The sequence below is a fragment of the Penicillium robsamsonii genome, assembly GCF_028829455.1.
Source record: "Penicillium robsamsonii strain IBT 29466 chromosome Unknown utg000002l_segment0_segment0, whole genome shotgun sequence".
In the NCBI taxonomy this organism is placed as follows: domain Eukaryota; kingdom Fungi; phylum Ascomycota; class Eurotiomycetes; order Eurotiales; family Aspergillaceae; genus Penicillium; species Penicillium robsamsonii.
In genome coordinates, this window is record NW_026643220.1 from 1,239,001 (window position 1) to 1,263,910 (window position 24,910).

Genomic DNA, 24,910 nt, shown 5'->3' on the forward strand with positions numbered 1-24,910 from the left:
CTGCACCAATGCAGTCTCCCGTTGCCCGTATTATTACTGCATTTTTCGGAATGTGACGTTTGTGCCGTTCCGGGTATGGTATTCAGCATACTATACCATACCAGCATACCGGAATCCTCCAGAAAATGCAAAAATACCACGATATAAACATATGAAACGAGGGGTCACGAAGAACAAAGTTTCAAAATTGGTAGATCTAAATAATAGATCCGAAATCCGAATAATGGATTCGAAGCGTAAAAAAATGACTGATCACCGCTAGATTGCATGCCATAAGATTCATCCAGACTTGGCAGTGGGTCACCGCTGGGCGCCACCGCCTGTTGAGGCAGAATCAAAACGGCCACCTGTCCTAATCGAAATCTCTGGGGGCGAGTCACCGGTTTTAAATGCAAAAAAAAAAAAATAGTAGAGTCGAATCAAATAGAGGCCGTGAGAGATATCTTGCTATTCGAGGTTAGTCCACCAACAATAGTTGGTTTATTGTAGTGATTCCCCGCGGTGAGGTCAGAGAGGTAGGGAAAGAATCAAGGCAAAAAAAATCAGAATTTTTGTTCAGTTGCCATCAGTTAAAGCGGCAAGAGAATAGCGCGTCGTACGTGGAGCGACCGAGAGTAGTTGATGACGATGATTGGATTATTATGGAACGGATGGACTTTCAGCTGCAGGAGGAGCGCGGACTGGCAAACCCAACGCCTGCAACCATGGGCGCGGAGGATAAAGCAAGGGTGTTGGAGCCAGTCAGGGGCTAATATAGACAGATTAGCGGAGTGTGCTGGGCGAATGAAAGTCGGTATAGAAGTTGTGCGGCTTTGATTGGCTCGCAGAGTGGTTTCCCAGAGCCGCTAGCGGGCAATGAAGCCAAGGTTGAAGGGAGAAAGGTCTTGCTGCTTTTACCGCCACCGGCGGCCCAGCCTCCCCTGACCGGGCTGTGACTCAGCACTATATAAAGACCCAACCTCCCCCCATTTTACCTTGGGAATTTTGTCTCGGTCTTGGCGGATCTTATTTTCGGAAATTCTTCTACCCGCTCACCTCAAAGCCTCATCATATCTGCCCGGCTTTCTCTTACTAATCAGATCTATCTCAAGATTGATTTCTCTCTGGACCCTTGATTTGAATTTTTTTTCTTCTTAGGGAGAAAAAAAAAGGGTTTTCGTCCACGGACCTAAATACCATAGAAGTCGAGCCTCAGGTTTCGATTCATCACTCTCTCTTTTTTTCCAGATTCACGCAGATAGACAATCCCATTTTCCAAAAAGCAACGCAAAGAAACATTTCGAAAGAAAAGAAAAAAAAAAGTTGCCGTCCCATAATATCGCCGTCGCGACCATCTTGAAAAAACACTTGAGTGTGATTTTTTTCTTGATTCGTTCACCAGTCGACTGCGTTGGTTTCGTTGCATACACCATCTCGTGATATTCACGAGAGGTTACGTGCGAATACCTCGTAGGGGGATACATTGAGTTGTCCATCTCCCAGGTAAGCCTCCTTCCTTTTCTACATTCGGTTGCACCTTGTCTCCTTTCCTTCGCACCTTTATTGGGTTCCTTCCCTTGGTCCATTTCCACTGGTGGTTCCGTCCCCGTGCCAACACGAGTTTATTCTCTCCACCTATCCACCATCCGCACGTGATTCATCTCGCGACTTTTCGCGATTCAAGCTAACGCGTTTCCTTCACAGTTCCATCTTCTTTACCCGTTACAACTCGAGTATCCATCATGGATTCTCTCACCACCCACCCTTCCAATGCGCAGCAGGCACGTGCCTTCACTGCTACCTCGTCGCTGTCCTTCCCTGGTGGCGCTGGGGATCTGACCCCACCCAACTCCGACAAGGAGGCCATGGCGCAGGGCGCTCAGGGCGGAAATGGTATGAATGGCCAGCCTGGAGGAAATGCCATTCATGGCACCGGGGTGACTCCCGCTTCTCCTGCTACCCCCGCCGCGACCCCTGGTGCGACCACGGGAAGCAGCGGCATTGTCCCAACCTTGCAGTGAGTATACTCTGGACGTTTTTCTGGGTGACCAGAATGGCTGAACTAGTTATTCCAAAAGGAACATCGTTGCTACTGTCAACCTTGACTGTCGTCTTGACCTTAAGACTATTGCGCTGCACGCACGCAACGCCGAGTACAACCCAAAGGTATTTATCACCCATTCCTCACATTGCCCTGACAGGGCCCACATCAGGGTACAATGTGGCTGAACTTGGTTCTCTCCTTAGCGTTTCGCTGCCGTCATCATGCGTATCCGTGAACCTAAGACTACCGCGCTCATCTTCGCCTCCGGCAAGATGGTTGTAACTGGTGCCAAGTCTGAGGATGATTCAAAGCTGGCTTCGCGCAAGTACGCGCGTATTATTCAGAAGCTTGGTTTCAACGCCAAGTTTACCGATTTCAAAATCCAGAACATCGTCGGCTCTTGCGATATCAAATTCCCCATCCGTCTGGAGGGGTTGGCCTCTCGTCACCACAATTTCAGCTCCTACGAGCCTGAGTTGTTCCCTGGTTTGATCTATCGCATGATGAAGCCCAAGATCGTTCTCCTGATTTTCGTCAGTGGCAAGATTGTCCTGACTGGCGCTAAAGTCCGCGAGGAGATCTACCAGGCTTTCGAGCTGATCTACCCTGTGCTTTCTGGTATGCTGCCTTACTGGATTTGCTCCCATCAAACTTTTACTGACTTGTATCCGCAGATTTCCGTAAGGTCTAAACAAAGCTTCAAGAGGAGATCACTCATGCATTCTCAACCTGTATTAACATTGCTTTTTCCCTGAGTGCTGTCGGCTTTAGTCGACACCTCACTTTTTTCCTTCGGTTCTTACGACTCTTTTCATGCAAGCATAGTTGGGCGTTTTTAGCGATTCGGATGATCCCCGGTTTTCACACTTTCGCGTTCTTCCACACAATTAGATTGCTGCACACCGCAGGGAGGCGGTTGTGCGCCGGTCGATGACTGCCTCGATTTAATCATTTATCGTTCTACGGTTTCATCTGTGGGGGATTGCTTTATTCCCACGGGCCAAAAAAAATTAATGGTGACCTATGGCAGTCTGTTAGATTCAATTCCGTCCTTGCTTTCCCTATCTGGGGCTTGCTGGACCGGCTTTTGCCGTGATACTACCTCTGAATAGTCAATGAAAATCTCTTGACAACTTTCCTCTATGCTCGAGTAAATCTAGCTTCAGTCTCGACCTTTGCTCGCGCTTGGTCTGTAGTATAAATGCCTTTGTACATCTAACGTTGATATAAATCACACCAAGGAATATATCCCTAAAGAACACTGCTGCGCGAAGCTTTCTTGGTCTTTGCCAACTCGTCCTTCAAAATCGCTCTCCTCTCCCCAGACCGACTACCATCGCCATCAAAGTCCTCTTCATCCGACACAGCAGTCTCAGGCCACGCCCACATCTTACTCAACTCGGAATCAAGTGTGCCCTCTAGCGCATCAACAATCTTGTCTCCAATGACAGGGAAGAACTTGAACCCATGGCCACTACCGCCGGTAGCAAGGAAAAGACCTTCGTGATCAGGATGATAAGAAACAATGAAGTCACCCGTGGGCCTGTTAAACGATATTAGCACCAACCCCACGCAACCTCCCAGCTCGCAGCTGGCAACGAAAGGACCAAACTCACGTATCAGTATACCAACAAACCCTCGTATCAACAAATTCCCTCTCGGCAAACCGCGGCAGAAGCTGCTTCAACGCAACCCGGAAAGCATCCTGTCCTTCAAGCGGTACAGGAACCCCCTGCTCAGGTAGACTAACCATCATCGAACCCGAAACCCCAACACCAGGAACCGGCACCTCAACCGGATTGCGATACCCATATGCATGTCGCGCAATCTTAAGCAGATTATCCCGGGGTGGGATAATGAAAATGCCCGTCGCGAAGTTCAAGATCGTAGGCAAATTCTCCAACTCACGCTGCTCCTCATCGGAGATCCGCATATAAGCAATCGCCTGACCGGTCGCAACAGCTCGGCCACGCAAGTCAACTAACTTCGAAGTCCACGCGCCAGTCGCCAGCACAACCAAATCCGCCTCGAGAGTCGAACCATCCGTCAAGACGACACCGGTAGCTTTAGGCTTTGCGCCGTTCGTGTCGTACAGCACACGCTCGACATCACCAGTGCGGAAGACAACCTTCCCTTCAGCATCGAGGAGGGTCTTAGCATAGTGTACGCTGGCAGCGGCATCAGACCATCCAGACCCCCAGTTCACGTAGCCACCGGCGACATCGAGGGTCGAGCCGTAGGCCGGGACAACGCCGAGGACGTCCGCTTGGGTCGGTAGGAAAGTGACATTGTCGCCCTCGATCTGGCGCACGTTGGTGTAGCTCTTGCGCGCGTACTCCTTGGCACTGGCACTGTCTTCTGGGTACACCAGTAGCAGGCCGTTCTGCGTGTAGCGACCCTCACGGCCCCAGTCTGTGCTGCGCCAGCGGTGGATGGCTGCTGCGGCGAGCTTAGAGTATGCTGTATTTGCATAGTCGGACCGCACGATCCGGGATGTGTCAACGGATGAGCCGTGCGGGTTTGGGATTGTTGGTGAGGATTCTACTACTGTTACTTTGGATTCTGGGTGTCGCTTTGACAGGGAGAGGGCGGTGGATACTGGGGATTGTTAGTAGTGTGGAAATGCATGTGTAGCGGGCAGTGTAAACAGTGTAGATGTCAGGGCAAGGTTAACACTCACATCCAAACACACCCCCTCCTACAATCAGAATATTGGACGGCAATGCCATTTGCAAAAATATTTGTGTGGGTTAACACACAAAACCAAAATGACCAGAATTGGAGAACCTGGGGGATACTCCAACTGATAACACTCGAGCCGATAACGGCGTCGCTCGTCGGCTTCAGCTTCCGACTTTTCTTCTTCGCTGGATACCGCTCCGATCTATACAGGAGGAGATGTACAACTAATCCCGGGACTGGATTCTGATCGCTTCGAGTTTACTTCTTAGACCTCTATCTCCTTTCGGCATCGCGGGGGTTGACAACCCTGTCGCGTAAGCACTCAATCTTCGCTCGCGTCAAATCATATACCGTGCACAAAAAGCTCACGAAACCCTTGGCAGTGCATTCTGCTAGTTCAAAGCATCATAATGAACGTACATCAATTGCGCAGAGTGCCATTAGTTGCAAAATGGCCCGTCACGCCCTGCCGCAGCGCATCAAGCAAAACACCTCGACCCCCAAAGCCGAGGTATGTAACCAAACCTTTTCAACTCTACCAAACTAACATCCTCCCAGCCCCAAAAGCTCCAAGCCAGTGGCCATAAAACGGCGACAAGCAACTCCACCTCGCCAACCTCCAACCCTACAGAACACACAACCTGAAAACCCCAAGGCTGAAACTCCAAAACAAGGCCATGGCATCCCACCCAGAGCCCTAACTTTCCTGGGTATCTCAGCACTCACAATCAGCACATACTGTGGCTATCTGTACGCGTCATATACGCGCGAAGTAAGCAAAGCGCAAACCCTCGACGTGCCACGCGATGTCTCAGACCGCTACAACACAACAGCCGCAACCTTCGACGCGGACGTCGAGATCTCGGAAAAGGCAATGGGTCTCGGCAAGAAGCGACGGGATCTAGTGCGCCAGGCACAGGGAAACGTTCTCGAAGTCAGCTGTGGCACCGGTCGCAACCTGCCGTTCTACGAGCTCGGCGAGCGTCGCGGGACGGATTCGGATGGTCGTGCCGCGGTTTTGGGTTGTCGCTCGGTTACGTTTGTCGATCTTAGTCCGCAAATGGTGGCTATCACGAAGGAAAAGTTCGAGAAGCTGTATCCTTCGTTCCCGGCGGTGTTCAAGGTTTGTGATGCGGGTGCGGTTTCGCCATCTGATATCCAGCGTTCTGGGATGAAGAAGGGGGAGCCGGTTTACTTTGATACTATTGTGCAGACTATGGGCCTTTGTTCGATGCCGGATCCGGCTGCGACGTTGAGACATCTGGGATCTGTAACGGAGCCTAAGAATGGGCGGATCTTGTTGCTTGAGCATGGGCGTTCTTATTATGATTGGCTTAATCAGATTTTGGATAATCTTGCTCCGGCTCATGCGGATCGTCATGGTTGCTGGTGGAATCGTGATATTGGGGAGATTGTGCGTGAGAGTGGGTTGGAGATTGTGGAGGAGAAGCGTTGGCATCTGGGGACTACGTGGCGTTATGTGTTGAGGCCAAAGCAGGCTGAGAAGTCTCAGTCTTGATCTTCAGTGTGAATTTGGCTGGGGTCTTTTTTAGATGCAACGTAATGTGGAGATGTGTATGAATATTTGGCGTGATGGAAATGGGATGCAGGGATAGATTATATCCATTGTTGATCGATTATATAGCAAAGTATGATAAATACAAGTGATTAGCCCACGGTATCTCAGAAACTGGCATGTACGTCCACATCCATCCATACTTCCGTTCTGCCTTAGTAACGATATCTGAAGCCTGGTGTCTTCCAGTCCGTGACATCCTCATAGTCACCCGATACCAATTGCACTCGGTTCACCATATCCGCCACGTTCTTCGAATCATCAGTATCCAACGCCTTCCCACCAACAGCACCCGCGTTTCCAGCACTACCCACAAAGCCCTCTAGACGCACACGGCGAGCATTGAACCACTGCAGGTAGAACCTCAGAGCCAACGCCAACACAACAGCCAGGGCATAGCAAATCATAATCGTTCGGAAAGCAGTATTATAATGCGGCGCTTCGTGACTAAGGAAGAACTGAGGCCCAGAAATGTTTCCAGCGCAGTAAGCCAGGAAGAGCATTGCAGTGACAGTCATTTTCTTAGTGACTCCTCGGTAATTGGACTGCACCAAGGACAAAGCAAGCGGCATTGCCGCCGGTCCAGTCGACAAAAGGAAATATCCAAACAACTGCACACCCAAGACGATATGCTCGCGGGAGTAGATGATCGCACTGCCGATGACGCAAGGGACCACAACCGCTACGATAAGCAAGCAGTTCATGTGGCGGAAACGACCGGCCAGCCAGCCCGATCCGGTGATTGCGGTGATGGTGATGATCGAGTAAGGGATGGTGATCAATGTCGATTGCAGGCTTGTGAACCCAAACGAGACAATCACTAGATTGGCAAAGTTCTGTGTTCCTCCGTTGGGGATTTGTGTGCAGAGCTCCAGTCCGAAGATAAGCCACGTCTTTGGATCCATCAAGCATTCAAGGAACTGGTCCCATCTCCACGCAGTTTTCTCCGTTGAGCCTGTGCCTGCAACGACAACTCTGTTGCTCGCAAACTGGCGTTCCTCTTCTGTAAGGAACTTGGCTTTGGAGATTGAGTCGGGTAGTAGAGTCCAGATTGCGAATGCCCAGAGGAAAGTCGCGCAGCCAAGGACGATGAACATCCATCTCCACGGTCCAACGTGGTCTTTGACGTGACCTAGACCGTAGGCGAGAAGACTGGAAAGAATCCCACCGACACTCTGTCAAAATGAGCTTTTATCCAAGGAGTACTGACAGGAATCAACATACATTTCCAGCAAACCAAAGACCTGTCCTGGTAGGCATCTCATCACGCGTGTACCATGTCGAGGTAATAAACATAAACGCTGGCGTGATGGTCGCTTCAGCAACCCCAAGCAAGAAGCGAGCTGTTATGAGACCGCCATAGTTGGTACAGGCGGCAGTCAGAGCTACCACAGCACCCCAGAAAAATGTATTGGCCGTTAAGTATTTGGCGGCGGGCACACGAGCAATGAGCAAAGTTGTTGGATATACCCATCCTAAGTAGCCGAAGTAGAAGATCGATGATACCCAGCTGTACTGTTGGCCAACCAAACCCTAGAGATGATCTTAGTTAGGGTTTCTTTGTGTCTTGTTTCCGAGATATTCTCACAGTATCATCCCTCAACCCGAAGACAGACGCACTCGACAAGATGGTCTTATCCATAAAGTTGAACATATAAGTCGTGAAGAGCAGTGGTATCAGTCGTCTGTCAATCTTCCACCGTACTCTTTTCGCCATAGTCTGGTCCGTCCCCTGTTCCAGTGCTGCATCGGGAGTCATTGTATCCATGAAAATTACCGTTCGTTTGAAAGACAACGCTGAGAATCTCCAAGATAATTTCAGCTCTTATAAAATATGCCGTTATCTTTCCCCGCACTTCTCATTGGCCCATTGGCTGCATCCCTGCATGTTATCGCCGATGCAGGAATCCTTCGAGGTCCCAATTGAACGAGGATGGACCTAAATCCTTTGGGGCCGAAACTAATGCACCGATACCGTAGGCTTGCTTTTGGAGCTCTGAGTCTACCCCAATTCCGAAGACATTTGAACATTTAACAGCTATCTCCGCTGCATTTTATTTCAAGGTGAACACCAATCATGAACGGCCTCGAAATCACCCCATTCATAGCCAACCTTCCCAAGGTTGAGCTCCACGTCCACATCGAAGGCACCCTAACACCCTCTCTCCGCTGGGACCTGGCCCACCGTAACAACATCACCCTCCCCTACGCCACTTTTGCAGAACTGCAAGCCTCCTACGCAGTAACCCTCAACCACCGACCCGAGCTAAATGGCCGCCAACCAGGCATCCCAACCTTCCTGGAAGCCTATTTCGCCGGGTGCGAAGTCCTCCAGACAGAAACCGACTTCTACGAGCTAGCCATGGCATACCTGCGCCGCTGTGCCGCCATGAACGTGCGCTACACCGAACCCTTCTTCGACATCCAGGCGCACACACGGCGCGGCGTCCCCGCATCCGCCGTTCTAGACGGCTATCTACGCGCGAAACACGATGCCGCCGCCCAGCTCGGTGTTCATTCGCGCTGGATTCTGTGCTTCTTGCGCGACGAACCTGTCGATCAAGGTCTGGATGCTTACCGCGAGGCGAGACCTTGGGCTGCTGGAACAGTCGATGGCGGGAAGGGTCTTTTCCATGCTGTTGGGTTAGCGAGTAATGCGTACGAGAGACCGCCGATGCTTTTTGAAGAGGGGTTTGCGCTTGCGCGCGCGGATGGCTTACATGTTACTATGCACTGTGATTTTGGACAGAAGGATACGCGGGAACATGTGACCGAGGCTATTTTTGAGGTTTGTGGGGGAAAAGGAGCGGAGCGGATTGATCATGGGTTGGATGCGGAGGATTCTGAGGAGCTGTGGCAGGGGTTGGTGGATAGGGGGATTGGGTTGACTTTGTGTCCGCATGCTTATCATCGGAGGACGGCGACTGAGGTTTTGTTCCCGAAGATTCGGAGGTTGGTGGAGAGGGGGGTGAAGATTTGTATTAATAGTGATGATCCGACTTTGATGCATGACGTTTGGATTGATGGGAATTTGCAGAAGGTTTATACTTACTGTGGGTTTAGTCAGAAGGAGATGGTGCAGCTGGCGAGGAATGCGGTGGATATGTGTTGGGCTGAGGAGGATGTTAAAAGGGCTATCTATGAAGAACTAGATGGCGTTGATATTTGTGAATGAATGTTGGACCAGGGGTAGCCCTAGTATATGCCTATGCCACACTCCTTACCTTTGATTTCGCGCAGCTCGCATTCTATCACTGTGCAGAAGCCAGTGCCGACAATTACCAAGCCTCTTCGGGCGCGATAATGTATATTCATTGGATCAAGGCAGGCATATGACTTCATCCAGGGTCAATCTCCTTGCAAAGGAGTTTTGCGGGAGCTTGGGTGTGGCAAAGCACCTGGGGGTGTCCTTGATGGTGTCCAGACCATGAAAGTTCCCCTTCATCCTCGGGTGCTAACGCAAGCCGTGTCTCTACTGGTTGGGTCCCTGTTAGGACTGGCGATGGTTTCATGGATCTTTCTAGTGTAGCTGGAGCTCTAGGTCTTGTGATTACCTTTTGATTTCTAAAAGCTTGGAAAGTACCAGTAAGGTGTGAACGGGCCATGAGATTTGTGGCTTTCGGATGTCGACGTATTTTGGACACAATTCCTTGGTCGAGCTTAGAGTCATATGAGCACTTTATTCTGTCACCGTCAGGCCTATTCCAGTGCCGTTAACATAACCGTACTGTAGCGCTAGTGTGATCACAGTCCTATACGCGTAATCAACTATTATATTTCAACGCAACACAAAGGCAGTTTAAAGTACACGTTAAAAAAAATACATCCAGTATTCAAAGAGTGCGACGCTCTTGTGTGATATCCCCAACGCTAAAAGGTCAACCGTGAAGCTCTCCGACTTTGTTAATCACTGGGAGAGCTTATTCTGGGCAAGGGTGGCCCGATGAATAAGGTCATGGGATCCTATCATGAAAAGAAACTCAGAAAGCGGGTTTCATTCAAAAGAAGAAGAAAAAGGTCTATACACACCTTCTGGTGGAGAACCAATTGGCTGACCCAGTGGGACTTTGCGGTATTTGATAGAATCTGGCGAGATTGCAATCTTCCTGCATGTTAGTTTATGGCCACAAGTCTTAGAGAAAAGCGACTTTACATCGTTGGCATCAAGATCTGAAAATACCTGATCTGCTAACTTGCCGATATTCTGCAAGTGATGTGTTAAATGGGTCGTTTGCGATGTAACGGCAAGTAAGGGCAGGCGGTATTTCGCGAACAGTTTCCTCCAGCTATACCATGTGACGGACGTTGCTGAGACGGTATAGTTGCTTTTCGCCAGCCAGCATATCAAATCCATATGAGCGTAGGCTAGAAGCAAGCCACGGTTGGCACATCGAAGGTCTTGCCTCGAAGCATTGATGAGTCGCCCATCGGATGCAGCGCGATCAGCGTAATCACCAAGATATTTTCGGAAGCTCCTCCTGTCGAGTCTATTGGCTCCAAGGTTGTTTACGATCGTGTTGATAGTGGTTTCCATGCTTCCTAGTAATTCAACTGCGATGGCGGTTTCTTCAGGCATGGTGAAGGTTAGGTTCAAGGGTATCAAATGATCGATTTAGATTCGTGCGATAGAGTCTTTTTATAACAAACTATGATTTTTGGATGGAACTGCCCAGAAATTCAACTCCTGGATTCTCATGGCCCAAGTGACCGGCAGCGAATAGTGTACTAAGCCAATATCCTGCTCTTCTCGGTCCATGTCACAGATTTGTTACCAGTATATATGTAGGCAGCAACACTTGCAGCTGCCACAACACGAACCAACTGCAAGATATGATATATGGATCTCAAATTCTCGTTGCCACCCTCTGACGCCTAGACCTAATTATAGGCGAAAAAGATGGAGCGAAACAAATCCCCCCTCTTTATAGACATGGAATAGACTATGCGGGGTAAGTCATCTGATCGCCATAAATTTCAGCCGCATCTACTGTTCACATAAGATGCAGTATCTTAATAATTTCAGATCAGTATAATCTCAGTTATCTTAGCTATATCTGTGATATCAGTAGCATCCTACAAAATGGACGACCATCACATCATCCTTTACCAGAAATGCGAAGATAAGCTTGGCAGAGCTCTTTGCATGCGAGATCCCGAACTCCGTGTCTTAGTGGGCCATTCCAATATGCTGGACCATTTACACGCCGTTGTCGAGCCCGCTCCCAAAGCTTCATATGCATAACACCATACTATGAGAATATCCTGTCTTTCGAGCTGCTTGCTGCTTACCGTTTACACCGAGAATGTCAAGGCAAGTTGTCTCTTAACGGGGCTTCCCTCTGTGAACTTCTAACCTAGCTTAAATACAGGAAACAGCAAAATGTACATGCCAGACGGATGAATTGATCCCCGTAGTGAGAAGAATGCTGGATCATTTATACATGCGGTGATTATTCAGCCAATGGATCGGAAGTATGGCTAGTGTGATATAAGTTATGCCATCATATAATCAATGTGATTTTCGTCCATGGGAATGTCTCCCGTCTATCGTATTTCAAAAAGTATAGACATATATTTGAAGCCATAATTTGATCGAATGACAGGAATCGATAGGGACTCTTCTTAGACGATATAGGCAACCAACCCCGTTGGCTTGCTTTGCTAATAACCGAGTAGCCTAGAACGAACTCCCATCTGCATGTCATACAAGACTTTAGGAAATGTCGTTTTCACAAATTAAGCCTCTTCCCGCTTTCTCTCTGTCGTTTACCTACATCTAAACAAAATATCTGAAAAGACGTCACCAGGCGTCAACGGCCAACTAATCTTGTTTCCATAGATTGGCTAGATATTGGTGATCCCAGTCGGCTAGACGATACGTAATTATATATCCAAGGATCAGAAGTGTCCGAGGTTACTACTCAAGTACCTATAACATATGTCTCGAGGAACCAGCCCTGTGCCCCTCATAAACCGGGGCTACCCCGATTGGGATAATCGCTACGGCCTAGAATCCGGTACATGGAACGCCATCCACCATATGCACTAGCCACTCGGCAATCTTTTTTTCCTCTGGTATTGGCTGGCAATAAATATCGATCTTGTCCCGCATTCAAAACGGGTTTTGCTACCAATCTCCATCATTGATTGATATGCAAGGTGCAGATCTGTTACAGGGATTATGCCGTGTCATGCAGTCAGTCATCCGTTCTTTGTTTGATGCGGCGGGGAAGTTGGATGGCTTGAGGTAAGGTTTGGAATATTGATCGGTTAAGGTGCATACTCCTGCTTTCATTGGTAGATCTAGACTTTGGATGTGTTCCGTTTAGATTGGTATATCGGGGTTGCTATTCCAAGTTTCTAGTAACGTTGATAATATCGTTGATTTGCTACAATATACATTGTATGCAAGAATTTGTGGACTAGGTATGTACTTCGTAATAGGAGTACGCTAGATGGGAAGTACATGTAACATACGGAGAATTCCAGTCTACCTGCATACTGTACAATGTAGGTACAGTAGAGTTACAGTATTCGCAATTCAACGAATGCGATCAGATAAACCCGAACTAAGCAATTGACGTTCCATTCGGGGTGACAATGGGATGGTTTCCATGGTTGATTGTATCCTCTGGACTGGTCGACATGAAAACGGGGGATCGGCCGAAATAAATGCGACGCTCGACAATTGTATATCGCAGGGGTTAATTCAAGGAATGATGTTTCCCCCTCGAGACTCCGTACATAGTACCTGCATCACATCCAGCAATGTTCGTCCCCACTATGTAATCCCTTGCTGCCGTCCCGAAGGAGTCACGTACACAATACCTACGGCAATAATAAACACTGATATCCTATCATCATCATATCACTGACAGTCAGGGTGGATATGGGATCCGATGGGGGAGACGGATGTCATCATACGGACGTAGGATAATATGTGTATTATTGTTTTCCCTGGTATTAGATCACATCATACTTTTAAGAGGTAACGAAGTTTGGCTGATATCCAATTTTTAAAAACATCATAATCGATAGATCGAAAGTGTACACATTCAAGGCTAAAAAAAAAACAAGTGTCTCATTCTGCATCATCGGTGGCAAACGTTCCTTTTCTCCCCGAGACGCTAATGTGAGCATCCCTTACTAGCGTCATGTACAATACGATACATCGGCTTTGATTGATTATCCCGTCGATTGGGTCCCTGAGATCCACTAAATAAGTGGGGATGGTGGACTTTAAGTGGTCGCTTCATATCTTTTTTTTTTCTTTTTCTTGTAAACGGTTGCGCTAGGGAGCTGTGGCTCTCGGTGTTTCCGACCGGAGGGCTCGGCTTAAGGTCTGTTTTTTTTTCTTTTCCTTCTTCCAAAGCCATTGGACTGGTTTATGCTTAGTTAGTTGACTTGCATATTTAGTTCAATTTCGACTCCGTATAAGTTAATATGTTTTGATCCATCAACAGCGGTGTGTGTTCCGGTCCCCTAGCAACAGATGATAGATCGAATAGTTTGTAATCTACATAGTCTACTCTACGGAGTACATAATCTACATATCCCATGCAGTAAGGCTCCGAGGTCAAATTCGATATTCCGACCAATCAATCCAATGGTAGGTCTTATTACTCTTAGAATTTGCGATTAGCGGAATCGGATGTGCCTCTGCAGTAATCACTTGATATATGGAGACGCCAAGGTGAGATGGAGCACCAAAATTGGAAGTCGGGTCATAGAACACATGGCCGACCCCACCCAACCTCTTGTTTCGGTATATAGAAATGCGCTAGTACCCAAGAGAGAATGGAAGAACTATGGATTATCAGACTAAGCCCTGAAGAGGAATGGATTGACCCACCTGATTTACTCGGTTCGATTTTTGCTGTCGCATGTCGCATGGATTCTTCAACGTGGCGGTGAGAAGCAACCTATAGTATATTAAGAGATTCTCCTCAAGTACTTTGTAAGTACAGGGTATGGTGGTTTTATAAGTAGCCCGTACAGAGTACATATGTGCCAGAGATAGGCTTCCCACATTCTTTAAAGGAAAAATAAAAACAAGCCCCAGCCCAACCAATCACAGTCACACTTATGTAATTCGGGAGGCCAAATTTAAAGACATAAATTACCATACTGTAATTTACCCACTTCTTTTTATTTCTTTTTCCAATTTTTCACTTTTTTTCCGCAGATTCCTCAGGCCCCCGTTGATAATTTGCCATCCAAACAGCTCTTCCTGTCGCATCTTGATGATCCCCCCCCCGTTTATCCTTCTCATCCCCCTTTCTACTAACATTTCCCCCATATCTTAGAATCGTTTTTTTATTATTATTATTCTTCTTATTATCTCGTTTGTTATTATATTCGTTTCTATTATATCCTCGCCTTTGTCTCCTTTGATTATTCTCGTCTCTTGTTATTTTTCTCGTTTCCTCGCAATGCCGTACAACACTCGTCGCAAGTCACTATCCCTTCCATCCTTGGGCATTCAGCTCCCAAATTCCACTCGTCGTTCTCCTTCTATCTCAAAAGTGCACACCGATGAGCAACCCACAAAAAAAGTCAAGAGATCGCACGGTTCTTCATTATCGCCCGAGCCCTCCGACCCCAAAACAATCGCGCGCGCGGGCCGACATGGACTATTGGAGATTACACCACCTCCCTCACCTATGGATGGAGTGCTGGCACCCAAGATTGACACAGAAGGAATTAACGACGACATTGTGATCGCGGTAATCAACCAACTGGAGAAGACTGGGAATCGCCCTCATCTCGTGAAAGAACTCGCCGCAGTCCTGGTCACAGTAAATGTCAATGTTGCAAAGTACGTATCCCACCGAGGCTGTCTTGGAAAAACACAATCACTAACATCCCCTGTTTTAGTTCCGCCAATCCCGCCGCGTTGCTTTCATCGCGTTTAGCAGCCTATATGAAGCGTCCTTGGACGGCTCTCGCGCCGTGCCCTATCGCCAAGGAGCTTATTTTAATTCACCCACGCAAAGTGTACTACTATCTTACTACGTTTCCCCATCAGCCCATTCCCGAGACCGATGATCTGGTATCTGCCGTGGGTAGCAAGCACATCACGCCCAGTGTGTCCAGTCTCGAGGATGAGGAAGACGCGATGGTGCGTGAACGTAGCCCTAGTCCCGAAGTGGACTTGTCTTCTCCCGACTTCGAGGAGCATGGCGATTTGAATACCTCTGCTAGCCACAGTTCTTCTGAGCACTTCCCCAATGCTAGTAATTTGACGCGTCTTATGAACTCGCACCGTGCGGCTTCTCCGCCCCTGGAGGGCGATGAGAAGGAATTCACACAAACTGCTAGCGCTGTGCGTGAGCGTGCATCTGAGGAAAAAGCCGAGTCGAGCCGTAGCCAGTCCATCCTTTCCGAGAGCCTGAGTGCCTCGGAGGACCGTGATATGCGCATCTCTGAATCGCCTGTGAATGGCAGTTCAATGACTCCCTCTCTGCACGGTGACGGCATGTCTGAAGAAGAGTATAGTGACTACTTCTCCCACATGCCCGTCGACCAAATGGCTCACGATCTGGACGAGGCTGCTGCGACTGCCCTGTTCGGCACCTCCCCCTCACCCTCCCTCACCTCCATCGCATCGTCTGTCTCGTCTGGCACGAGCGCTTTGACAGATCTCGGTGTGGACGGTGAGGAGCTCGTTGCCCCCCAGATCAGCCTGCCCGAAGATCCCAATGCCCCACCCGTTTCAACCCTCAAGCGCTCGCTTGATATGTTGAACAGCGGCCTTCCGGACGTTGATCTGAAGATGTCGGACCTGACGGAGTCGCACGAGAGGCTCACCCTTACCCCTCGCGCTATCTCCATGAACTCGGAGCCCGTCTTCGAATCCTGGAGAGAGTTGCAAAACCCGGAGATGGTGGAAGTCGATGAGCTCGATGAGATGTTTGGCGAATTCTAAACTATCCTCGACTACCGAGTCCACTTCTCTCGGTTCATGTTTGCTCTCTTCTCCGTCTCTCCACTCTTCGCTGGGCTGTGACCCATAGTCTCTTTTACCTCTATTTACCTCGCTTGTACATGTTCATTGTCTTTTTGGCGCACCCTTTTACCCTTTTTTTCGCTAATGCCTATTTTCCTTGTATATATACATATGTTTTGGTTTACTTACCCTGGATGGGTAGATTGGGAGGATATTCACGGCTGGAGGAATGGCTTTACCCAAAAGTGTCAAAATAACTAGCGATTCTTCCCATAAATTCATCTTTCTCATCTTTTATATCTATTTCATCTTCATGTTTTTTTTTTTTTATAAACATCAAACCTTAAAACTGCGCCTGACTAATCGGAAAGGGTGGCTTATCGGACCCACCGATTACGCATAGTCCGCCACCCCGCGGCTTCATTCTTTGGTTACTACAGTGTTTTCACTTCCGAGATACAAACTCGTGCTATCAATGGCCTCAAACCTCCCTTGTACATACAATCATTTCTCGCCAATATACAAATTCGGCCCTATCATTCGTCGCAGCTTTATACATAGGGTCGGAACGCAATCTTGAGATTGAAACTCACCAAACAAACTCTCGTTAATTTACATAGGACTTCTGCCACCATGACGATCGAAGAAGCGCCTAGGCAGCCGAACTATGATGGTAGTATTCCTCAGCATGAAGCGTCCACCCAACAACCGGCAGACCTCAACCCCGCCGCATTCCCTCTTTCTGTTCCAGACACAGTGTCAAACATAGGCGCCAAAAGAGCCAATACAGCGTCGACTCTGCCAAGGACACTTGCCGCACACACTAAAGTTGCCATTCCTCGACAAAGGGTCGCGACTGCGCCGCGCTATAATCGACGAGTGCCTCGTGCTTGTTCATCCTGCAGGCAGCGCAAGACGAAATGCAGTGGCGATACTCCGGTCTGTCGCCAGTGTCGTGAGCTGAGAGCTACGTGCAGCTACCCCGAGGGTTGGAGGGAGCGGACAAAAAAGTAGGTGCTTTTGTGGCTATACATGCATATCTTGGAAACAAAATTCGATTGCGAGCAAGCATGCTGACCGTTTGTGCATCATAGAGAAGTTGAAAATCTCTCGGAGAGAGCGCAAGAATATGAAAATCTGCTGAAGGATTTAGCGAATGTTGTTGATTTGAGTGCCGCGGAGCGGATCAGGAGCTTGCTGGACAAGGTTTGTTTCTTCTTCTCGGGATACCGGGGTATCGCTAACGCTCGCAACTACAGCATGGGCCGGAAGTGGATTATTCGTCGCATAATTCTCAGTCTCAATCAGCAACCCCTCAGGATGACCTTCCGATAAACGATGAACCGTCCTCGCCTTCGTCTATTGGGTCTCTCGAGGCCATTGATCGAGTAGAAGAGGACATCAATCGATCAGAAAATGCCAGAGCAACTGGTTATATGGGGAAAAACTCGGAAATTACATGGATGCAACGGCTGCAGAGAGAGGCAGACCAACGTTCCAGAGGTCTTCCGGGGAGTCTGGAGCCTGGCCAAGATTTGAAGACCGATGATGCATTAGCTATGCATGCGGTCAATTATCATCTTGATGACTTAGATATATCTGTCCCCGGACCGGTACAACTGTATGCCATGCCTCCTCGAGAGGTGGCGGATCATATGTTTGAGGCTTATTTGACTACTGTGCATCCGTTCTTCCCCATCATCAACAAACCTCTTTTCTCGGCACAGTATCGGACATTCTTTGACAGCACTGCTCGACCTGGCGACAAGTGGCTTGCCATATTGAACATGATATTCGCAATTGGGGCTAAACATGGCCATCTCATCGACGCACCATGGAGCGTGGACGAGAAGGACCACTTGGTATATCTGACCAGAGCCAGGATTCTTAGTATGAACGGCGATGTCCTGTTCAGCCATCCCGATCTCCAGCAAGTCCAGGTGGAGGCCTTGGTTGCCTTCTACCTTCTCGCTTCTGATCAAATTAACAGGTGAGATTCTCCTTATATAATTTGAGTTGAGCGAGCCATAACACTTAACATAGGGCGTGGAGAATCTCAGCTTTGGCAGTGCGGTCTGCAATCACACTTGGAATCAACATGAAAAGCACCAGTCCAACCACACCCGATCTTTCGAAAGAAGCTCGTTACCGAGTCTGGTGGTGTCTGTATACATTTGAACACATGCTCGGAGTAATGACTGGCCGGGCGACTAGTATCCAGGATGGAGTGTGCACCGCGCCTTTCCCGATTCCATTTGAAGAAGAACAGCTACATGATCCCGGTGCCATCGAAGTACTCACAGACACAACCGTACGAGATGAACGAATCAACAACGTCATGGCAAGTGCACGTATCAGACAAATGCCGCTGCACCCAATAAATGGTAAGGATGCCGCTCGACACTCTAGGGTACGAGACACCAAGTGGATCAAAAGCTTGCCTGTCAACTACGGGCTCTCTTATCTCTACTATTGCGACTTGACAGTCGTCGTGCAAGAAATCATCAACAAAGTCTATTCAATGGACTGCGTGATGGTGCCATGGGCACAAATCGAAGCCCGGATTGGTGAACTCAAGTCCCGAACCGAGATATGGAAATCCAACCTTCCAACCGGGCTTGACTTCACATGCAAGGAAGATAATGGACCGGATATCCTTCGCTGCAAGCTGAACTTGGCGCTGCATTACTACAGTGCGCAGATCACACTAGGCCGTCCCTGTCTCTGCCGACGTGACGCGCGCCAAAAGAACAACAAGCCCTCCTTCAGCCACGAAATGGCAGTGTTGACCCTAAAGTCTGCACGACACATGCTGGATCTGATTCCAGATGAGCCAGATGCTCTCCAGCTGTACCGAATTGCTCCATGGTGGTGCATCCTCCACTATCTCATGCAAGCAGCGACCGTTCTCCTCCTCGAGCTGTCCTTCGGCACCGTCCACATGCCAGAAGAAGAAAAGAACTTCGTCGTCCAGTCTAAGAAAGCAATCCGCTGGCTCTTCGCAATGTCCGAGCAGAGTATTGCCTCCCGACGCGCCTGGCAACTCTGCGACCTCAGTCTCCGAAAACTCGCCCAGGGCATGAAGTACGACCTCAGCGACATGCCTTCCTACCCATACACCCCAGAGCCTACAACCACTATCGGCTCGGATCCACCGTCTGGCCTATCTCATGCCGCCGGCGACTACTGGGGCCCGCAGCTGGAAAACTCCCCGCTGCCTGTCCCGGATGCACCACCCGGTGTAGATCACCACACCTACCCGAACATCTTGTCCGCAGACCTGGCCGAAGCCTTGACGCCCAATACCCTGACCTCGTACTTCCCTTATGATCCTATCTCTGGGGAGTTTATGCGCTCTTTCTTTCCTCAATCCAATGAGAATGAGAACTGGGAATTTTAAATACAATGATCTCCCATATCTATGAATGTCTTTTTTATGAAACCACAAAACAGCATGCAAGTACACGAAAAGAGCATGCGAGTTCGTTATCATCATCCTGTTCTTTTCAGCTGACTTGCCCATTTATTGCGCGACCATCATTCCCATCTCCCTATATGCAACCACCTACCCCCAGCAGTACACCTATTCATATCCCTATCCCTATCCTTTTATTTCTCGTTCTTTTTATTACCCATGTTTTACTATTGTCCATCTCAGCTTAATGCGTTTGATGCTCATTTCTCATTTCTCTCCAATTCACGAATTTCTTACCCTTTGATCTACTATCTCTCTTTGCATCACAATATGTTTATAATGGTATATCAATACCCGAGTGCCTTGAAATTGATATCCAGGTGATATCCAGAAACGACCAAAAACAAACGCGTGGGATAATTCAGATCCATGATTGATTCTGGTACTGAAAGGAGTTTTGAAGGGTCTGGGCTGTGCTTCAGTCGAGGGCTGAATTCACAACAGGGGCTTTGGGGGGTTGGGATTGGTTTTTAGTTGGCGCTGGGATGTCTGTTGGTGTTGAAATGATTCAACACTAACTAGGACTTTTGATATCAAATTGATTCAACTTTTTTTTTCCAACGTATTCCTCTTGAGTGCAATTAGTTGTAGAATGAATATCTAGTCCGCATAACTGTCTTGTCTCAATTACACAGCCTTCATTGAACCATCAAGTAGGAAAAAAAATAGTATATACATTCGAGAATAGTTTTTACTTTGAAGATAAAAATACATATGACCAAACCGAGGGAAAAACAAGTCCATCCCACTTCCTAGTTCCTGTGGTTATCATAAGGCCACTTTGGCTCTGGCTCCTCCGGCTTTGGCAAAGACTCTGCCAATTCCTTCGGCCAGTGGGATCTCATGAAAGGATCAGATCTGTTGTACTTGATCCGTTGTCTGACAGGCCTGCGCGTGGGGGAAGAAAAGACCTTTCTGAGCTGCATGCGACGCATGTGACCCGGGATCTCGATGTCGACCTGGTCTTCTGGAAGACCGAATTTGAGGAAGGTCTCGAGACAGTAGTCTAGGATGGACTCAAGCTCTGTTTGGGGCATCTTGCCGTCCTTTAACTGGTAGGGGTATTCCTTACGGGAGAGGGAGGGTGTGTATCGGATGGTGGGGTCGTAGACGAAAGAGGAGGAAGAGGTGTTGTGAGGGTCGGTGGTCTTCGGTTGGGGTATACTGGGACTGGGATTGTGGCCAGACTTTTTGTCCGTGGTTTCTTTCACGCATTCTGCGTATTCTCGGACGGCACTTCGTGCGAGGATGCGGACCGTGTTGAGGTCTGCTATTGTGGCTTTGCTTCGGACATGGTTGACGTAATCTGCGTCCCATCCTGGGGCACCGTGTGAATTGGTCCGTTCGTCGCTGAACAGCAGCCGGGCAACACCGCCTGGAGATTGGAGCTGGCGTTTGGGAGATACCCAGTCGACGCAGACTTTATCCCAAAGCTGCTTGCCGACGATAGCGCCCTGTGTTTCCACGACGGCAGCGAAGATCTCGTGGAAGGTGGTTGGGGGGATCAAAGTGGCCTTGTGGTGACCGGTGATTTCCTTGGGTGGCTCTACTTGTTTGAGGAGGTCCGGCAGAGGACCTGGGATGACAGAGAGCACGCGGTGCATACGAGAGAGAGTTCGAAGCTGGAAGTTCCTGACTTTCTCACGGGTATGATTAGCATGCCACTCGCCGCGGAAAAGGCGGAGCAAGATGTCCTTGGCTTGATTCAGGTCATTTGTATCTGTCTCAGTCAAGGTGCCGGCAGATTTCTTATGCTTAACGGTGGCATCGAGCCGAATTACTGCACTTGCCAGTACGCCGATATTCATGTAGCCCCAGGATTTAGCTCGGTGCTCGGTCAGAAAGTTGAGCATCAATACCACACGCTTCCAATCTTTGCGTGCGATGCTGAAGTTAATCAACGATTTAATGGTGTTCACAGAAAGTGGAATCCCGAGCGATGCAATGACACGCTCGCCAAGCTCGGTATTACCAGTGGCAGCTGCAAATCGCAGAATAGACGGCGCCAGGGCCTGGTTTTTATATGCGGTTTGAGGGATGGCAGGACCATCGATGTCATTTTCCAAAAGTAGTTGTTCACCAAAATCAAACGCGTGGGTTGTAGTTGCCACGTCAAGGAGATTGGCAAAAGTGGCGCACGACAGCTGCGGGATAGACGATTGAGAGATATCTTGAGGTTCGAAAGATTTGAAATCAAACAACGAAGAAGCTTCTTCATCGCTGGCTTGGCTCATCCGTTCGAAGAACTTTTGGATGTGCTGTGCCTTGCTCGCATCGGCTATATTTTGAAGCCAAGCATACTCGTGGAAAAGGCGTCCGCTTTGCTTGTCCCGAGCATAATAATTGAGATTGAATTCGATCAAGCCAGTCATGGCGGCTGATTCATCGTAGAACTGCGCCCGCGTTTTTCCATCCAACACTTGTGCCAGGCTTAACTCGTCCCCTTCCCACGGAGGAACAACATTGCTCTGAGATCTCAGGAGATCCTCGAAAGAAACAGGATCAGTGGACGGTTTCAAACAGCCCGAGGCCAATATCCGTACAATGTGCCAGTTGGTGAACCTGCTGGTTGGCCGAAGCTCCTCACGACTAGGCGCGGGAGGGTCGATCAGGTTAGTCAGAGGGGCTGATAAATTGGTGAGATCCGCAGGAAGGTATCCACGATCTCCCATTCCGACATAGGCCTTGTTCGCCAAGCCACTCCGCAGCGATGCAACTACCTCAGAGCTGATAGTTCGGAACCCAAGTCCATTGAATGGTGCTTTTTCCTGACCCTTGAGTGTTGGGGGGTCTTGCCTTGGCCTGGCCGACGCCATGATTGCTCGATACTGATGTTAGTTTTTTGTACTGTATCAAGGTCACTGATTAAAGGTGCCCAACTCTCAGCCTTCCATTCGCTAAGCCGGGTCATTTGATGCACGAGGAGTGTGCCTGTTTTGCAAAACCCATGCTCCACACAACACCACAGAATGAGCTCAAGCCAGATCTCGGGACCCAGCTCTCGAATTCGCGGTGTGTAAGGAATGAAAGGTGACAGCTCTCCCGCATCAGCGGCCGCAGCGGCCACTGCTACTTCGTGTTCATGCCACGCCGCGTCGGACAAAACGCTCATGATGGAACTGGACAAAAAATGCAGCCCTGGCGGGCGGAACACAATCTGGCTGGCATCTGGTTTCGGATATTGATAAACTCTGTCAGATATCATGCCCGCATGGTGTAAACGAGCAAGAGTTCGGAATACACAGGTCATTGCATGCTTTGAATCATCTGATCGACTGCGTGAGGCATACAAAACCAGGGAGCCGAGGTTTGCGAGTACTTCAGCCAAAATTCTCTCTCCAAAGAATCTTGGTGCAGGTTCCACCGTTAGAGTATCAAGAGAAATGCTATCTGATGGAAGAGGTTGTAGCCGAGACCATTTCCAAGGGGATGATGGTTTTGTGCCTCCCGTGAGCTTGCTGAGGGAGATCTCCGTGGTGAGGGGAGACACAGGGTCGGATGTTGACTCATCTATGCGGCGCACGCGATATGGTCTGTTCCAATCAAGCCCAGCCGAAGGGTGTTTAGGGGGCATATGAGCAGCTAGCAGCTCATAGGTGTCGATCATGCCGTTTAAAAGAGCCTGTACATTAGACCACTCATGGTGCGCAAATCCGAGATGCGCAAGAAGTTGAAATTCAAAATGAACCCTTCCATCCCATAGACACCCTAGTAGAGCGTGGGTCCGATCAAGTTGACGTTCAGATTCGCGAAGCGGTCGAAGCCTGGGCTGGCCTGCAGATTGGGCAACGTCTGGTTGTCTGGCATTTGTTGGTGGAATACAGCCCCTCAATACTGGCATCCATTCCTCAATATGCCTCTTCTGGTCATGCCTGAGGCGAGGGTGTTTGATTAAATTGTATCGGCGTAGAAAAAGAACTTCATCTGGGAAATTAATCTCTCTTTGATCATTGCGAGTTTTCCGGGTAAATTGAGTCCAAGTCGGCCGGGAGAAAGGAGAGACGGATCGATATGGGAGAAAAGGGAGGCGCGAAGCAGGCCTGCGACCGAATGGCAGGATACGGCCGGAGCGCAAGCACCTGCTCATGGTATCGCAACGAGGCTCGAAGGCGGGTGTATAGGTTTCGCGATCTCGATGGGTACGGGATTGGCGTGATACATGTCGATTTCACAGGTACATGGCGTAATAAGCAGATTCAATTGAACCCCATACCAACCGGGGCAAATGAAGACCAAAGGTGAACGAGATGAGGTAAATGTTGTTTCGAGAATTTTGGAGATCAGGAACTGCTGAGTCAGCACAGAGCTATAAGCCAATCGGAGGCCACAGAATGCGGAGTTTCTCATACTTCCTAACGTAGGTCTATATTGTCGGGGGATTTCCTGAGATATTGTTATTGAATGGTATATATATATATATATGGACGGTACATTGCCTGCTTAGTGAGCCCTGGACCATGTAGTATATGCCTAAGCACTGAGGAATCAACTCGTGACTTAGAACGCCTAGATATCCATTACCATCAGCATCTAGCCTTTATCTACTTCACTTTACTACACATGGCGCGCATTCTAACAGACTCTGTGGCCAAAAATTGCCTATCTAGGAAGCACATATGGAGTACCCCTTACACCAAAAAAAGTATGCAGTCCACGGGAGCAGACTTTTCAGGTTATCACATTAACTAGTGTCACGTAATCATACACATTCACCCCCTCCACCGCTCCCTCTGTGCTCCTTGTTATTGGCAAGTTTGGTGCCACAATCCATGTTCTTCGCCACCTACCCGAGAACGGCACCATCGAACGCTTCAGCCTCACACCCCCATCTTCCGTCACCACCTTCCGCCACGGCGGAGCCACAGCGCAGGCACGCAAGAAGATTAGCAGAGTCACACTTCACGTTGGAGATGGCGAGACAGCCGACAGATTCCTCGATGATGTTGAGACACGAATCCGTAGCGGAATGATTCCCTGAGCTCGAGCCCGGCGCAGCTACAGGCAGGCAGTGTTGAGGTGGCTCAGCTAGTGCAAGACATCCTTCAGCCCGTGGCGTTCAATGCGATTCACGAAAGAGGGGTGCTAGATGGCTCTATGCGCGCGACGCAGATGTACCCCGTTTATGTTGTTTACATCAAACGCTCGAGGGCAGGAGAGATCCTGACTGAGCCGACGAGCTTTCATGGATAAGTTCCGATCAGTTCT

General features: G+C 49.0%; 9 protein-coding genes across 9 annotated transcripts; 5 read left to right on the plus strand and 4 right to left on the minus strand.

Annotated features, from left to right (window-relative positions):
* Positions 1–1,721: 1,721 nt before the first annotated feature.
* N7447_003729 (TBP family protein) lies at positions 1,722–2,714 on the plus strand (the record flags this gene model as incomplete). Its single annotated transcript, XM_057228004.1, has 4 exons — positions 1,722–1,996; positions 2,058–2,145; positions 2,227–2,641; positions 2,698–2,714. The coding sequence occupies 4 exons, from the start codon at positions 1,722–1,724 to the stop codon at positions 2,712–2,714; spliced, it is 795 nt and encodes a 264-aa protein (XP_057087345.1).
* A 560-nt stretch (positions 2,715–3,274) lies between these two features.
* N7447_003730 (NAD(P)/FAD-dependent oxidoreductase) lies at positions 3,275–4,752 on the minus strand (the record flags this gene model as incomplete). The annotated part of the gene is made up of 3 exons (XM_057228005.1): positions 3,275–3,566; positions 3,640–4,621; positions 4,704–4,752. 3 exons carry the CDS (start codon positions 4,750–4,752, stop codon positions 3,275–3,277), a joined length of 1,323 nt encoding a protein of 440 aa, XP_057087346.1.
* A 363-nt stretch (positions 4,753–5,115) lies between these two features.
* Positions 5,116–6,224, plus strand: N7447_003731 (class I SAM-dependent methyltransferase; the record flags this gene model as incomplete). Its single annotated transcript, XM_057228006.1, has 2 exons — positions 5,116–5,216; positions 5,264–6,224. 2 exons carry the CDS (start codon positions 5,116–5,118, stop codon positions 6,222–6,224), a joined length of 1,062 nt encoding a protein of 353 aa, XP_057087347.1.
* Positions 6,225–6,436: 212 nt separating this feature from the next.
* N7447_003732 (Major facilitator superfamily domain general substrate transporter) lies at positions 6,437–8,169 on the minus strand (the record flags this gene model as incomplete). Its single annotated transcript, XM_057228007.1, has 4 exons — positions 6,437–7,456; positions 7,506–7,814; positions 7,870–8,086; positions 8,138–8,169. The coding sequence occupies 4 exons, from the start codon at positions 8,167–8,169 to the stop codon at positions 6,437–6,439; spliced, it is 1,578 nt and encodes a 525-aa protein (XP_057087348.1).
* Positions 8,170–8,358: 189 nt separating this feature from the next.
* N7447_003733 (adenosine deaminase family protein) lies at positions 8,359–9,456 on the plus strand (the record flags this gene model as incomplete). The annotated part of the gene is made up of 1 exon (XM_057228008.1): positions 8,359–9,456. One exon carries the CDS (start codon positions 8,359–8,361, stop codon positions 9,454–9,456), a length of 1,098 nt encoding a protein of 365 aa, XP_057087349.1.
* Positions 9,457–10,188: 732 nt separating this feature from the next.
* N7447_003734 (glyoxalase family protein) lies at positions 10,189–10,857 on the minus strand (the record flags this gene model as incomplete). Its single annotated transcript, XM_057228009.1, has 2 exons — positions 10,189–10,244; positions 10,311–10,857. 2 exons carry the CDS (start codon positions 10,855–10,857, stop codon positions 10,189–10,191), a joined length of 603 nt encoding a protein of 200 aa, XP_057087350.1.
* Positions 10,858–14,713: 3,856 nt separating this feature from the next.
* Positions 14,714–16,209, plus strand: N7447_003735 (uncharacterized protein; the record flags this gene model as incomplete). The annotated part of the gene is made up of 2 exons (XM_057228010.1): positions 14,714–15,099; positions 15,159–16,209. The coding sequence occupies 2 exons, from the start codon at positions 14,714–14,716 to the stop codon at positions 16,207–16,209; spliced, it is 1,437 nt and encodes a 478-aa protein (XP_057087351.1).
* A 654-nt stretch (positions 16,210–16,863) lies between these two features.
* On the plus strand, positions 16,864–19,630 carry N7447_003736 (Zn(II)2Cys6 transcription factor; the record flags this gene model as incomplete). The annotated part of the gene is made up of 4 exons (XM_057228011.1): positions 16,864–17,240; positions 17,325–17,436; positions 17,490–18,220; positions 18,274–19,630. 4 exons carry the CDS (start codon positions 16,864–16,866, stop codon positions 19,628–19,630), a joined length of 2,577 nt encoding a protein of 858 aa, XP_057087352.1.
* An 827-nt stretch (positions 19,631–20,457) lies between these two features.
* Positions 20,458–23,792, minus strand: N7447_003737 (uncharacterized protein; the record flags this gene model as incomplete). The annotated part of the gene is made up of 2 exons (XM_057228012.1): positions 20,458–22,526; positions 22,586–23,792. The coding sequence occupies 2 exons, from the start codon at positions 23,790–23,792 to the stop codon at positions 20,458–20,460; spliced, it is 3,276 nt and encodes a 1,091-aa protein (XP_057087353.1).
* Positions 23,793–24,910: the final 1,118 nt, after the last annotated feature.